The 12,128-nt window shown below is 52.9% G+C and overlaps 1 protein-coding gene across 1 annotated transcript; it reads left to right on the top strand.

Annotated features, from left to right (window-relative positions):
- Positions 1–1,524: 1,524 nt before the first annotated feature.
- Positions 1,525–11,716, top strand: LOC102735212 (protein phosphatase EYA1). The gene is made up of 4 exons (XM_081811605.1): positions 1,525–2,910; positions 6,723–6,883; positions 10,491–10,605; positions 11,568–11,716. Exons 2-4 carry the CDS (start codon positions 6,814–6,816, stop codon positions 11,713–11,715), a joined length of 333 nt encoding a protein of 110 aa, XP_081667731.1. The 5' UTR covers positions 1,525–2,910; positions 6,723–6,813; the 3' UTR covers position 11,716.
- The last annotated feature ends 412 nt before the right edge of the window (positions 11,717–12,128 follow it).

The following is a 12,128-nucleotide window of genomic DNA, read 5'->3' as shown; positions in this document are numbered from 1 at the left end:
AATAGGCCTAAGGAACTAAATTTTTTATGCTGTTGAATTTAAATTTATTTAAATATAACTTATCAGTAACCACATGGGCTAATCACTACTGTATTAGACAGCATGACTATAGAATCTTTCAAGTTAGGGTGTACCATCGTGCTCGACTATTTTAGGAAAGAACAGTCCCTCTTGGGGAGGGGCATCAAGTATACTTGAGACCACCAAGCATCGATGAGAAGCCCGGGTACATGGAAAGAAAGGAAATGCGGAATGAGGAACAGTAGAGGCTTAGGGGTAAGCTAGCTCGAGTGGTCACTCAGTAGCCCCAGTTTTTTCCCAATGCTCTCCAGAGAGCGTCTCAGTTGGGTTCACCGCTTAACATCCGCCATGTTCTTTGCCCTCTGCTCCGACTTCCACCTGCCCACGTGGTGGAACTTCCCCCCTGCCCTTTCCATCCAGGCCTGTCCGAGCACACTGCTGCCCATGCCCAGGCATTGTCCCGGGCCCATGGATGTGAGAGGTCTCACTGTGCCACAGAGCTGGGGGCCAGAGTGTGCCAGGGACTCTGGAAGGAAACCTCACCTTCCGGCAAACCCCTTTTGAATCTGGAGCCCTTTCATGGGACCAGAGAGAGACCAGTGGCCACACCACCCCTTTCTCCAAGGTTCCAGCCTCAATCCCCACAGAGTGGCCCAGGCTGCCCCAAATGCCACTGTCCCCACCCCCACCCCACCCCCACATCTCCATAACAACATGGTTACCCTTATAGGTCTTTTAAAAATTAATGAGGGACGGGGTTCCCATCATCCCCACCCCCCGCAGAGCTCCTGGTCTCAAAGATAAATTCAAGCCTTTTCCTTATGTAAAAAGAGATGGTGCTCAAAATGTTGAAAGCACCTTTTTTTTTTCCAGATTGTACCCTCCTATCAACAGTCCAGAGATGTCACCGCCAATTTTTTTCTTAGCGTCAAGCTCAGAGTTCCGTATGCTTCTCCTCTCCCTAGCAGTGTTTCCCAGGAGATACCTGCCCCCTGAAATTACCTTGCAACCAAAATGGGGACATTTATAAATCTTCATACAATAATAGAAACTAACATTCATGCCACACCTGCTCCGTTCCAGCCCCTGCACCGGATGCTCTGCGCCCAGCACCTCCCTTCTCCTCACGCCAAGCCTGTGAAGGAGGTTCCGCTGTCTCTCATTTCCCAGCCCGACCTCTGAGGCTCAGGGTGGTTATGCCACCAGCTCGAGGTCACACAGCCGGAGCCGACTCTGAAGCACACGACTGTGTTCTCTTACCGTTCTGGAGGTCAGAAGTCCAGAACCAGTCTCCCTGGGCTGAAGACGTTGGCGAGGCTGGTTTCCTCTGGAGGCTCTGAGGGGAGGAGTCTTGGCCTTTTTTGGTGTCTAAGGGGCACCTGTATTTCTGGACTTGTGGCTTCTTCCTCCATCTACCGTGTACCCCAATGCCACCCCAGTCCCCTTCTCCTTTCTGTCTTCAAATACCCCTCTGCTTCTTACTTACAGGACCCCTTGTAATTACATTTAGGGCCCACCTAGATAATCCAGAATAATCTTCCCATCTCAAGACCTTTAACTGAATCACATCTTGCAAAGTCCCTTTTGCCATATAAGGACCCTGGGATTAGGGCATGGACATTTGAGGGTGGGGGGCATTATTCAGCTTACCACAGTCATGGTGGCCTGGTTTCTGGTTACAGCTGGGGCTGGATCCAGGGGATCAAATACTGTGATCAGGGCTTCATCCCTGTCTCCAGCTCTCAGATCTGCTTTTCTCCAGGCTTAATCCCACCGTGTGGCAGCTACAGTGAAGGAGAGGCCCCTTCCCCAAGGTCTCAGCCCAAGTCCCAGGGCCGGCTCTCACTGGTCCTGTTTAGACTACATGCTCATCTTTGACACAGTCACCAAGGCCGGGTCTCTCCGCTTGGTCAAGCCTGGGTCATGTGCCCTCCTTCGTCATGCCCTCCCCTCTATCTTAGCTCACACGTGCTAGGGTGTTTCTCCAAAGAGAACGGAGAGATCTGTGAGTGGTGGAAAGCAGCATGGCTCTGGAGTCTGTTGGCTGGCAAGCATTATACATTATGCATTATACAGTATAATCAGTCCCCAATCAATGCTGACCGCAGATCATGGGACACAGAGGAGGGCTGGGGGCAGGGGTACCTCCAGAATGAATGTTGACGAATACAAGGTTCACTAAGCGGATGAAGGCAGAAGAGCCTTCCGAGCAGAGAATGTACCTTGATTAAGGCAAAGGCCTCGACTGTGGGGCCAGGGTGACCGTATGTCCTCACATACTCAGGGGCGGAGCGGGGTGGTCCTGTTTTGCGCCTGTCCTCCCAATGTAATCTTAACAGCAGCCCCCTTTACTTGCAAAACAATCTGGGTTTGCATGATAAATTATATGGTCTCTCCCCCTGAACAGCCAACCTCATTTATAAGGGTACCGAAGGCAAAAGAAGGGATGACACTTAATGGGAGGTCACTAACCTTTAGTGGCAAAGCTCACACTAGAATTCAGGACTCCTGACTCCCAGGGCAGTGCTCAGCTTATGAAACCAACTCTCTCAGAGACTACATCAGATTAATCAGTCATGGGACGCCTTGGTGGCTCAGTCAGTTAAGCGGCGGCCTTCAGCTCAGGTCCTGATCCTAGGGTCCTGGGATCGAGTCCCATGTCGTGCTCCCTGCTCAGCGGGAAACCTGCTTCTCCCTCTGCCTGCCGCTCCCCCTGCTTGTGCTGTCTTTTTCTCTGACAAATAAATAAATAAAATCTTTAGGAAAAAAAAAAAAAGATTAACCAGTCATCCTTCTCCTTCTTTTCCTCTTCTTACCACATTCTCCATAGGATTGTGACCAGATCCACGTTGACGATGTCTCATCCGATGACAATGGGCAGGACCTAAGGTAGGAGTTTGGGGAGCCAAAACTGCCCCTTTTGATTGGTTATTGAGCTTGCCTTTCACCAGAAGCAGAGAGGAGGGGCGGGCTGGGTTATCAAGATGAGTGCACCTGCCTGGGTCAGAACCCAGGGTTGCAGCCCCGACCCCCACCCTGCAGCCTCCTCAGCATCACCTCCAATCACAGAGGCTGAGATTTCCACAGACTCTCTGTGACTCTGCTTATGTTTATCTCTCAATGGTTTCTTGTCTGCTTCCCAAAGTAATGCATGCATATTGTAAAAAATTCAAATGCCACTTCTAACCTTGCCTCCCAGAATCACCATCACGAAGAGTTTGGCACCCCTTCTTCAAAGGTTTGAGTGCTTCATTAGCATACGTATATTATTTAATATAAACGTTGATACAGTCGCTACTCAAAAAGTATTTCTTGACTGAGTAAGCGGTATATCTAGTTTCTAGGGGACAACACTCCTAGGACATGGATTCCAGAAATAAGGTACCCAACTGCTCAAAACGAGACAGCTTTCAGAGGAATGTGGCTGGAGTGTTCCAAGCCTGCCCCTGAGAAAACCTTATAAAAATGGAACCAGAGTTAATCTGTGCTTATCCAAAATTATCCCAGCCTAGTACCTCTTGGCCCATCAAAAATATTATTAGACTGCATGATGTTTCGCTTATGGGACCAGTAACTTCACTTAGTCTTTGCTTCCTAGATGTGTCTTCCATCTTACTCCAAAAAAAGAAGTCAAAGCTTCTGTTGCTGGGCCCTGGAAGTCTTTTCAAAGGCCAGCACAACCAGAAGTGATAGGCAGGCGCCTGCTTCGTATTAATTAGCCATTCTGAAAATCCCTCACAGTCAGGACTGGCAAGGAGCAAGGCTCCAGTGCCAGCCAGGGCTTCTCCATTTATGGAGTAAATAAGCCCCAGATCAAAGTTAATTGTGTCCTTTCCACAACGTCATAGCTGGGAGCTGCTCTCCCCCTCACGGCAGTGAGCAACCAGGGCTCCGCTTTTATAACGTTTCCCCTGTAGCTGGCTGGCGTGGGACTGAGAGCGGGTTCCTCTGAAGGCCGTCTCATGCTGAGCTGTTTGGGACGTCACTTCCAGAACCCACGATCCAAGGATGGTTTTCCCCATAGACACCAAAATCTCCATGTATTCATTCAAGCAATCTCTTTTGAGTCCTTACTGTGTGCCAGGCGCCTAGCATCAAATGCCCCTTCTTTGGTTTTTTTCAGTTCACTGCAGAAACCAACCTTGGTAATGCCCTTTTTTTGCACCACGCCCTGTCCCGGACGCCTTACGTGCATTAACTCCCTCATCTTCACAGTTACCCTAGGGAACAACACGTGCTCTTCTCATCATCCCCATTTTACAGGTGGGGAATGGGAGGCACAGAGAGGTTAAGTAACCTGCCGAACCTCACACAGCCAGTAGGTGGGGGAGGTAGGATTCATGGACGTCCTTCCCTGCCCTCCTGTTCTCTTGGCAGAACATCTGGCCACCTCCCCCAGGGTGTCCTCGGAGTTTTTAGTATGTGTTCTTTTTCAAGAATCAATTTTCTGGCCTTTCCACACTACTCTGAGAGGGGCCCATAAGGCGTAGTCCTGGGTTCCCGTTGCAACTTAAAGGAAACTTCCACCATGTCCGGATCCCTTGATGTCCTGCCACTGAAGCAGGAGGATGTCCTCAAATGCCTTGCAGCAGGAACTCACGTAGGTGGCACCAGCCCACACAGAGGGAACAGGATGGGCGCAAACATCATGAATCTGAAGAGGACGTGGGAGAAGCTCTGCTGGCAGCTCGTCACGCGGCTGCCCCTGAAGACCCGGCTGACGCCTGTGTCCTAGCCTCTTGCAGTCCTGGCCGGCGAGCTGTGCTGCTGCTGCCCGGGGGCCAGGCTGGTGGCCGCCCCGCTCCTGGAACCTTCACCAACCAGATCCGCGCAGCCTTCCGGGAGCCACGACCTCCGCTAGCTGCTGCCCCCAGGGCTGACCGCTGGCCACCAGAGGTGCCACCCAGCCTCCCATGGCTGTGTCACAGACTCTCCCCCGTGCCACGTGGACCCTGCCACCCCATCCAGCAGCAAGGGGACTCACGTGGCGGGTCCGATGTGGCGGGTCCCGGCCCTGGAGGTCCTGCACGCCTGTGGCACCATCCCCTGTGAGCACCCACGGGAGGCCACGCCGAATCTTGGCTTCTGCAGAGACTTCTGAAGAGACTGAGAAGGAAGAGCAGGCCGCTGCTGGAAAGGCCTTGACCAAGGAGGAATTTCGGGGTGAATGGGCTGTTCTGGCTCCCGAGCTCACTGCTGCTCAACACGAGGCTGCAGACGAGTCAGGAGGCCCACGGAAGTCTACGTTCGAGGCCCTGAGGATCAAGTCGCCTGGGCCAGTGTCCTGGCCTGCGTGCCCCAGGGAGCCCCCAAGGGGCAATTAGCTGTTGAGTTGGAGACACTCGCCGCAGGTGTTCCTGTGGCTCCTGCAGAGTTTTTGTTGCCACCACCAAAGCCTCTTCCCTGGGAAGAGTTTTCGGTCCAAGAGGAAGGCCCGGCCTCTGCTCCAGTAAGGCTGAGCCCCAGGCACAGAATGGAGGGTGACAGCCGCATGTCCCATCACGCGGTGTTCTGGTGCCCCACAGGGAGCGTGACCTAGCACCTCGCACTTTCCAAATGCCCTTTGACCTCTGCAGCAGCAGGGGCCCTGAAGTACGGGGAGGTACGTGAGGTACGGCTTCCAAGTGTTGTTTCATTCTCGCTGCACCGCATCTTTGTAAAAAATAAAATGTCTTTCTGTTTCCACTCTTCAGCTTATCCTAGAACATCTAGAAAGCGCAAAATAGTGCAAAGAGGGAAAAAATTAGCCAAACTCACACCCTGAGACAGCCATAGAACCATATTGACCTGTTTCCTTCTGCTCTTTCCTAGGAAGAGACTCATGGGGGGCGGGGGCGGCACAGAGGGAGAGAGAGAATCTCAAACAGGCTGCACGCCCAGTACGGAGCCCCACGCGGGGCTCGATCTCACGACCCTGAGATCACGACCTGAGCCAAAATCAAGATCTGATGCTGAACCGACTGAACCACCCAGGTGCCCCTAGGAAGAGACTCATTTTTAAAGCTTTGGGTCATACTATACACATATCCCTTGTCACGCTCTGGTTTTCCCCTTCCGACGTTGATTTTGCAAACCTCTAGGAAAGCTTCTGGCGGAGGGAAGGAAGATTGGAGCGGGGGGGGGTCTCTGGCGCGTTGGGGTTTTCATTCTTACGTGCCGGTTGCTGTAGGCGGTGAGTCGCCCACACTCTCCCGTTCCAGTTCCCAGCTGCCACATCTGTCGTCAGCTTTGTGGGACACTCTGACTTGTCCCCAGTCCACACAGAGCACTTCTTAGGCCGACATGCTTCATTCGGAGTGGAGCATTGTATCTGCAAAGCCCCAGCGATCAACTCTGCCTAATTTAACAAATCACAAAAATTATGGTTATTTCTGTGGAAAGATACGGAGATGTCACAGAATGGGAAGAAAGGGTTGGCAGCCAGGCCTTACACGGAACACGGAGCAGTGCCGATTTGGGGATCGAAGTAGCAGGAACTAACACGTTTTCTTCCGGACTCTTCTGTCAGGATGAACCAGCTGCAACCGTTTTCTGGAATTGCTTTCTGGTTTCGAATTCTAAAGGGGGGGAGGGGCGCGGGGCTTTTCCTAGCTTGGCCACCGCACCAGGGGCTTCCTGGCTCTGTGGGGCCTGCGGTCTCCTGGCAAAGAGCCCCCCCCCCCCGCCGCCCACCGACAGTATCTTTCCCCCCTCCCCCCCAGCACGTACAACTTCTCCACCGACGGCTTCCACAGCTCGGCCCCGGGAGCCAACCTGTGCCTGGGCTCCGGCGTCCACGGCGGCGTGGACTGGATGAGGAAGCTGGCCTTCCGCTACCGGCGGGTGAAGGAGATGTACAACACCTACAAGAACAACGTCGGTGGTGAGTGGCCGGTGGCCCCCGGCGGGGGGGGAGGTAAGGGCTGGCTGCCCTGCTCAGGCCGCACCACAGGCCGAGGCAGGGTCAAGGGCGGCCACGGCCCCTTGCGTGCGCAGACACCAGCTTGCTCAGTGCGCGCCTCGGGGCACGCTCTGGAAGGGGACACGAGCATTTCTGTGTCCTCACTTGGGGCGGGTGTGGGACGGGAGACTGAGGAATAGACAACAGCCTGCCTGGGATCCCACAGCCCATGAGCGGTGGGGAGGGCTTAGGGGCCACCCACCCCCCCCGGCTGCATCAGGTGTGGCCTGAGGAGGCTGGAGTGGCCTCGCCACCTGCGTTCCAACACGCCCTTCGGGCATCTCGGTCACTTGCTGGAGTTGGGGGACCGGTGGCTTCGGCCCCTGCTGCTCAGACGGTGGGCCGCAGACCAGCTGCGTAAGCATCACCTTTGTTGCCAGACTCTGGGGGCCCCCTCCAGGCTACTGGGTCAGAATCTGCGTTTTTAACAAGATTCCCGGTGATCTGTGGAAACACTGAAGTTGGAGAAGGCCTGGAAGCCGCTGGTTCTCATCCTGGAACCAGCTGGGGCATTTCCAGCTCTGATGTTCTCGGCCTGGCTGCAGCTGGGGTCAAGATCACAGGGTTCAGGCCCTGATGTGCGGTCAAGGTGAAGGCCGCTGGCTTCGGCAGCAAGAGAGCACTGGTCGTGGCCCTGGATGAGAAGTCTGGAAGGGCCTATGGGCAAGGCTGGCTCTGCAGTGCCAGGCCCTAGATTGCTTTTCTGGAATTCTCTGGGCCAGAGGTTCTTAACGGGAGGTGATGCTGCTTCTCCCCCAGGAGGCATTTGGGGGTGTGTGGAACCAACTACAGGCCCATAAGGGGAAAAGGTCTGAGTAGGCAGCTGGTAGCGTCTGCCATATGCCCCTTGGCCCCCTGGCCCCCAAAGCTTCCAGGGCTCCCTCCCCCTGCCCCAGAAAGAGTGGAGTTCCAGGAAGAATCTAGGGTCTCAGACTGGACAGAACCTACTTCCAGTCCCAATGCCTCCACTTTCTGGCTACCTCCCTGAGCCTCAGCGTCTAAATCTGTGAAATGGGGATAAAAACAATTCTGTCTCCCTGGGTTATGGAAAGGTTTGTTGTTAATGGGCACAGAAGTCATGGCTCTGTGCCTGAGGCAGGGGCTCAGCAAATGGTCGCATTCGTCACTAGCTCCTTTCAGTTTTGCTTGGGAGTCTTTCAGGTTCTTGTGTCTCCAGTCTGCAGCTGCGACCCTACGCAGTCCTGGCCGTAGCTAGTGTTTACTGAGCGCTCACTGTAGGCCGGGCTCTGTTAGGAGGGCTTTTCACCTACTGTTTTATTTGCCCTTTGCCACAGCCCTATGAGGTGCTTTTCCCATCTGTGTGCTATAAAGGTGGAAACTGAGATCAGAGACGTTAAGTAACCTGGCCAGCATCACACAGCCCAGGTGGCGAACCACCACGGTGGAGCCCGAGGCCGGCGGCTTCGCCACCTCTGCCCGCACTCGGTAGCCTCTCACACCCAAGTCTGTGGACATGGAGCAAGGAGGGGAGCAGGTGTGCTTGGAGTAGAGGAGACAGGGATGGAGGCGGCCGACAGGGGCCACCTGCTCCTCATCCAGGTTAAGCCCCAGGAAGCGCCCGGGGCTCCTGTCAGGCTGCTCTGCTCTCCCCTGAGCTGAGGGGAGATTGCGCCATGTGTCAACAGGCGAGGGGAGCCTGCAGGTGGCAGGACTCCGCGGGCGGCTCACCTCCCCCACCCCTCTCCCCCAGCTCTTTCTGCATCACAGAACTGGCGTGGTGAGGGCCCCAGCCTCTAACCCCGGGGGTCACCAACACCCCGGGATCCCGAGGGTTTGGGAAGTTGTGCTCAGAAGAGAGACATCCACAAGATACAGGGTGAAAATAGAAAAGGCTTAACAAGTCAACATCGGGAGGCAGGACTGGGTTCAGAGGCCTTCGCCTGATTTCACACCTCCCTCTACCACGTCCTGTTATAACCCTTGAGCAGGTTACTTAACCCCTTCGTGCCTCAGTTTCTTCAGGTGTCAGATGGGAATAATGATGCTGCCCAACTCATAGGACAAATGTCAGGATAATGTGAATTAACACATGGGAGTTGCTTAGAACTGTGCCTCCGCGCAGTGAGCACTTCTTGAATGTTGCTCTTGTCTGGGGAAGGAGGCCGAGCCTGGGGAAAAGCTGCGGGTAGGGGGCAAGCAGACAGACGCTTGAAGCATACTTCCTAGTGTAAAGTAGGAGGGGTTGACCAGCTGACTACCCGTGGCAGCACGCGTGGGAAGCCTCTTGTAAACTGTATGGTCCCGTGCCCCCGACAGTTTGTATTGTTATTAAGGGCTGTGGGGAAGGGGCAGAGAGAAGGCAGGCCAGAGACCACCTGCAGCGTTTTGTCCCAGTGAATTCCTTCTCCCTTGAACAAACACCGAATCGGCACGAGCCATGCGCCAGCCCCGGCTAGAGCACTGCCCAGGGGCTGGTTCCGCGGTGGTGAACAAAACCAGCTCGGTCCCTGCCCTCATGGAGCCGACGGTGTGGTGGCCGAAGCAGACATCGAACACATGATCACACAGATGTGTCTGAAATCATAGTTGTGACAAGTGTGCCAGGAGAAGAGGTACAGTGTGTTGGGAGAGTGTAAAATAGAGACCTGACCAGGGTAGGCCTTCCAGAAGAAATGACATTGGAAACTGAGTGTAAAGGACTTAGGCAAACAGGGAAGGTAAGATATGAAGAGTGGTCCAGGTTCTGAGATGAGGTAGGAACGTACTTGGTGTATCAGGGGACAAAGAGGAGGCCACTAGGGCGGGAACGGAAGGACAGCAGGGCAATGGCAAGAGATGAGATAAGCAACTAAGCAGGGGCAGGGGCTCTGGAGGCTGAACTTTATCTTAAGGGCCTTGATGGCTGAGAGACAGGTCTAGAGAGCCCGTGGAGTGGGCTCTGGAGGTCCGCTGCCTGGGTACACCTGTCTCCATACTTCTGCAGTGAGCAAGTCCGTTGACCTCACTAAGCCTCAGCTTCTCCACCTGATTTCCACAGTGTTATATGTCCATTATATCTCAATGGGAAAAAATAAAAAGAGTGTCCACCTCTAGGGGCACTGTGAAAATGAATGAAATAAATCCTATTAAAAGCACAGGCCAAAAAAAAAAAAAAAAGCACAAGCCATACACACAGTAAGCACTCAATAAATGTTAACCGTTTTTATTTTATTCATTTTTTGTCTCCACTGTAACAGTATAAACTCTATAATCTGCATTTTTTGTTCATCTGTATATGCAGTGCCTATTCAATACTGAGCGCACAGAAGGCACTCCCGAATCCTTTGTTGGATGGATGGGCAGAGGGAGGGATGGACAGATGGCCGGGCGGATGGGTGGATCAATCAGTGGATAGGATTATTGATCAATCAATCCCAAAATAAGATTAAAATCACTGGATAAAGTTGACCTTGGGTATCATCTGATTTGAAATCTCAGGGTACCAGTAGCTAGATTCCCCTTCCCTAACCACCCCCCCACCAGACCTCTCAAATGATAAATACCACATCTTTATTTCCCTTGTCCATAGGCTTGATAGGAGCTCCCAAAAGAGAGACTTGGCTACAGCTCAGAGCTGAACTGGAAGCTCTGACCGACCTCTGGCTGACCCACTCTCTGAAGGCGCTCAACCTCATCAATTCCCGGTAGGTAGGAGCCCCTATTTGCCTTCCAGCCCCTGAACTTCCTCCCATTTGAGGGTGGCGGCTCCTCCATTTCCATACTTGAAGAATTGGACTCTCCAAATTCTCACTTGCACACTTTCCAGACATTTGATAAAGCTGAGGAGTCACACGGTACCATGGAAACCTTGTACCACCGCTGAGCAAGCAGGTGCTAAAACTTCTCAGGGTCCAGCAGAGCTTTGTACGTAGGTTGGTCTGTCCCATCCACTGTTGCCCACCACGCCCGCTGGTCACAACAAAGCCCTCTGAAAATCCTTTTCTAGTGGGCTGCAGATCATCTGGCAGGCAATTACAAGGTAAGGAGTTTCATTTCAGGCCTCCCAATAAATTGCCTCTTGCTCTTTAACAAGATCATCTGAGCCAGAGAACAAATAACCCCCTGCACTAGCATCCAAAAATCTTGTGACCCAGCATATGAATGGTTACAAGATGGCAGGCCATGAGCTGGCTCTGTCCTGCGGATGTGTCCTGTTTGATAAACACTGTGTCCCAAAGACTGGGAAAGTAATCCATAGCTCCAGATTTCTAGGTTCTGTCAAAATATCAGAACCGGCAGGTGTTCTCTAGTTTACCCCAGTCCTCACCGCTCCCTGTTGCCCTACACCTGATCCATATTACTCATTTACATCCCTGATAGGTGGCTACAGCTATGTAAGTGTGGGCCCTTGCAAGAAACATTTGTTTTAAATAAGTATTAACACTTTAACACTGTAAGTAATATTACAGGATTGCGTTTCAATGTGCCAGGCAGCCTCAGGCTTAAAAGAGAGGAACAGCTGAAGGATCTTTGGGCCTCCCGTCACCTGAAGATGACTTAGCCAGAGCTCCAAACCCCACCAGAGCTCCTGCTGACTCCAGGCTCATGCTGCAGGGTGAGGAGGCCTGGCCTTGGTGTTCTGACCTACAGTCTTCTCTGTCCTCAGGCCCAACTGTGTCAACGTGCTGGTCACTACCACTCAGCTAATCCCTGCCTTAGCCAAAGTCCTGCTGTATGGACTGGGCTCCGTGTTTCCTATTGAGAACATCTACAGTGCAACCAAGACAGGTAGGGAGAACCAGACCTCGCGGTGATGCAGGGAGGGAGGGTGAGGCTAGCTCTCCATCCCGCATTTGGGAAGCTTAAGGAAAAGAGCACTAAGAAAGCTAAAGAATTTGTCCATGGCCATGACTCAGATGCCCAGAACAATCCCACAAACCACTCGTTTTAACCTCAGCTTCCAGAGAAAGTGGTTAGGACCATCGTTTTCTAAAGTTAGGTTATCTGCAAAGTTGCTGTAACACACACCCCAAATACAGGACTTACATCAGAATCCAAGCTTATTTCTCTCTCACATGTCAACAGACTAGAGGTGAGTCATCCAGGCTAGTGGGGCAACTCTGTCCTCAAACTCACCCAGGATCCCAGGTCCTTCCCATCTTATTTTTCCACCATCCCCTGTGGTTTTATTCTCATGTATGGTTAAATCAGAATCCTGCCACATTAT

The sequence above is a fragment of the Leptonychotes weddellii genome, unplaced genomic scaffold (genome assembly GCF_054177405.1).
Source record: "Leptonychotes weddellii isolate Sample4059 unplaced genomic scaffold, ASM5417740v2 HiC_scaffold_879, whole genome shotgun sequence".
Taxonomy (NCBI): domain Eukaryota; kingdom Metazoa; phylum Chordata; class Mammalia; order Carnivora; family Phocidae; genus Leptonychotes; species Leptonychotes weddellii.
Note: the sequence above shows the minus strand (reverse complement) of the source record. Positions and strands in the feature narration are given on the sequence as shown.

Bases quoted from the DNA above. Each gene is read 5' to 3' on its own strand.
- LOC102735212 (XM_081811605.1), top strand. From the start codon at position 6,814: ATGAGGAAGCTGGCCTTCCGCTACCGGCGGGTGAAGGAGATGTACAAC. The intron at 6,884-10,490 runs GTGAGTGGCCGG...CCTTGTCCATAG, and splicing joins CTACAAGAACAACGTCGGTG to GCTTGATAGGAGCTCCCAAA. The intron at 10,606-11,567 runs GTAGGTAGGAGC...CTCTGTCCTCAG, and splicing joins CTCAACCTCATCAATTCCCG to GCCCAACTGTGTCAACGTGC.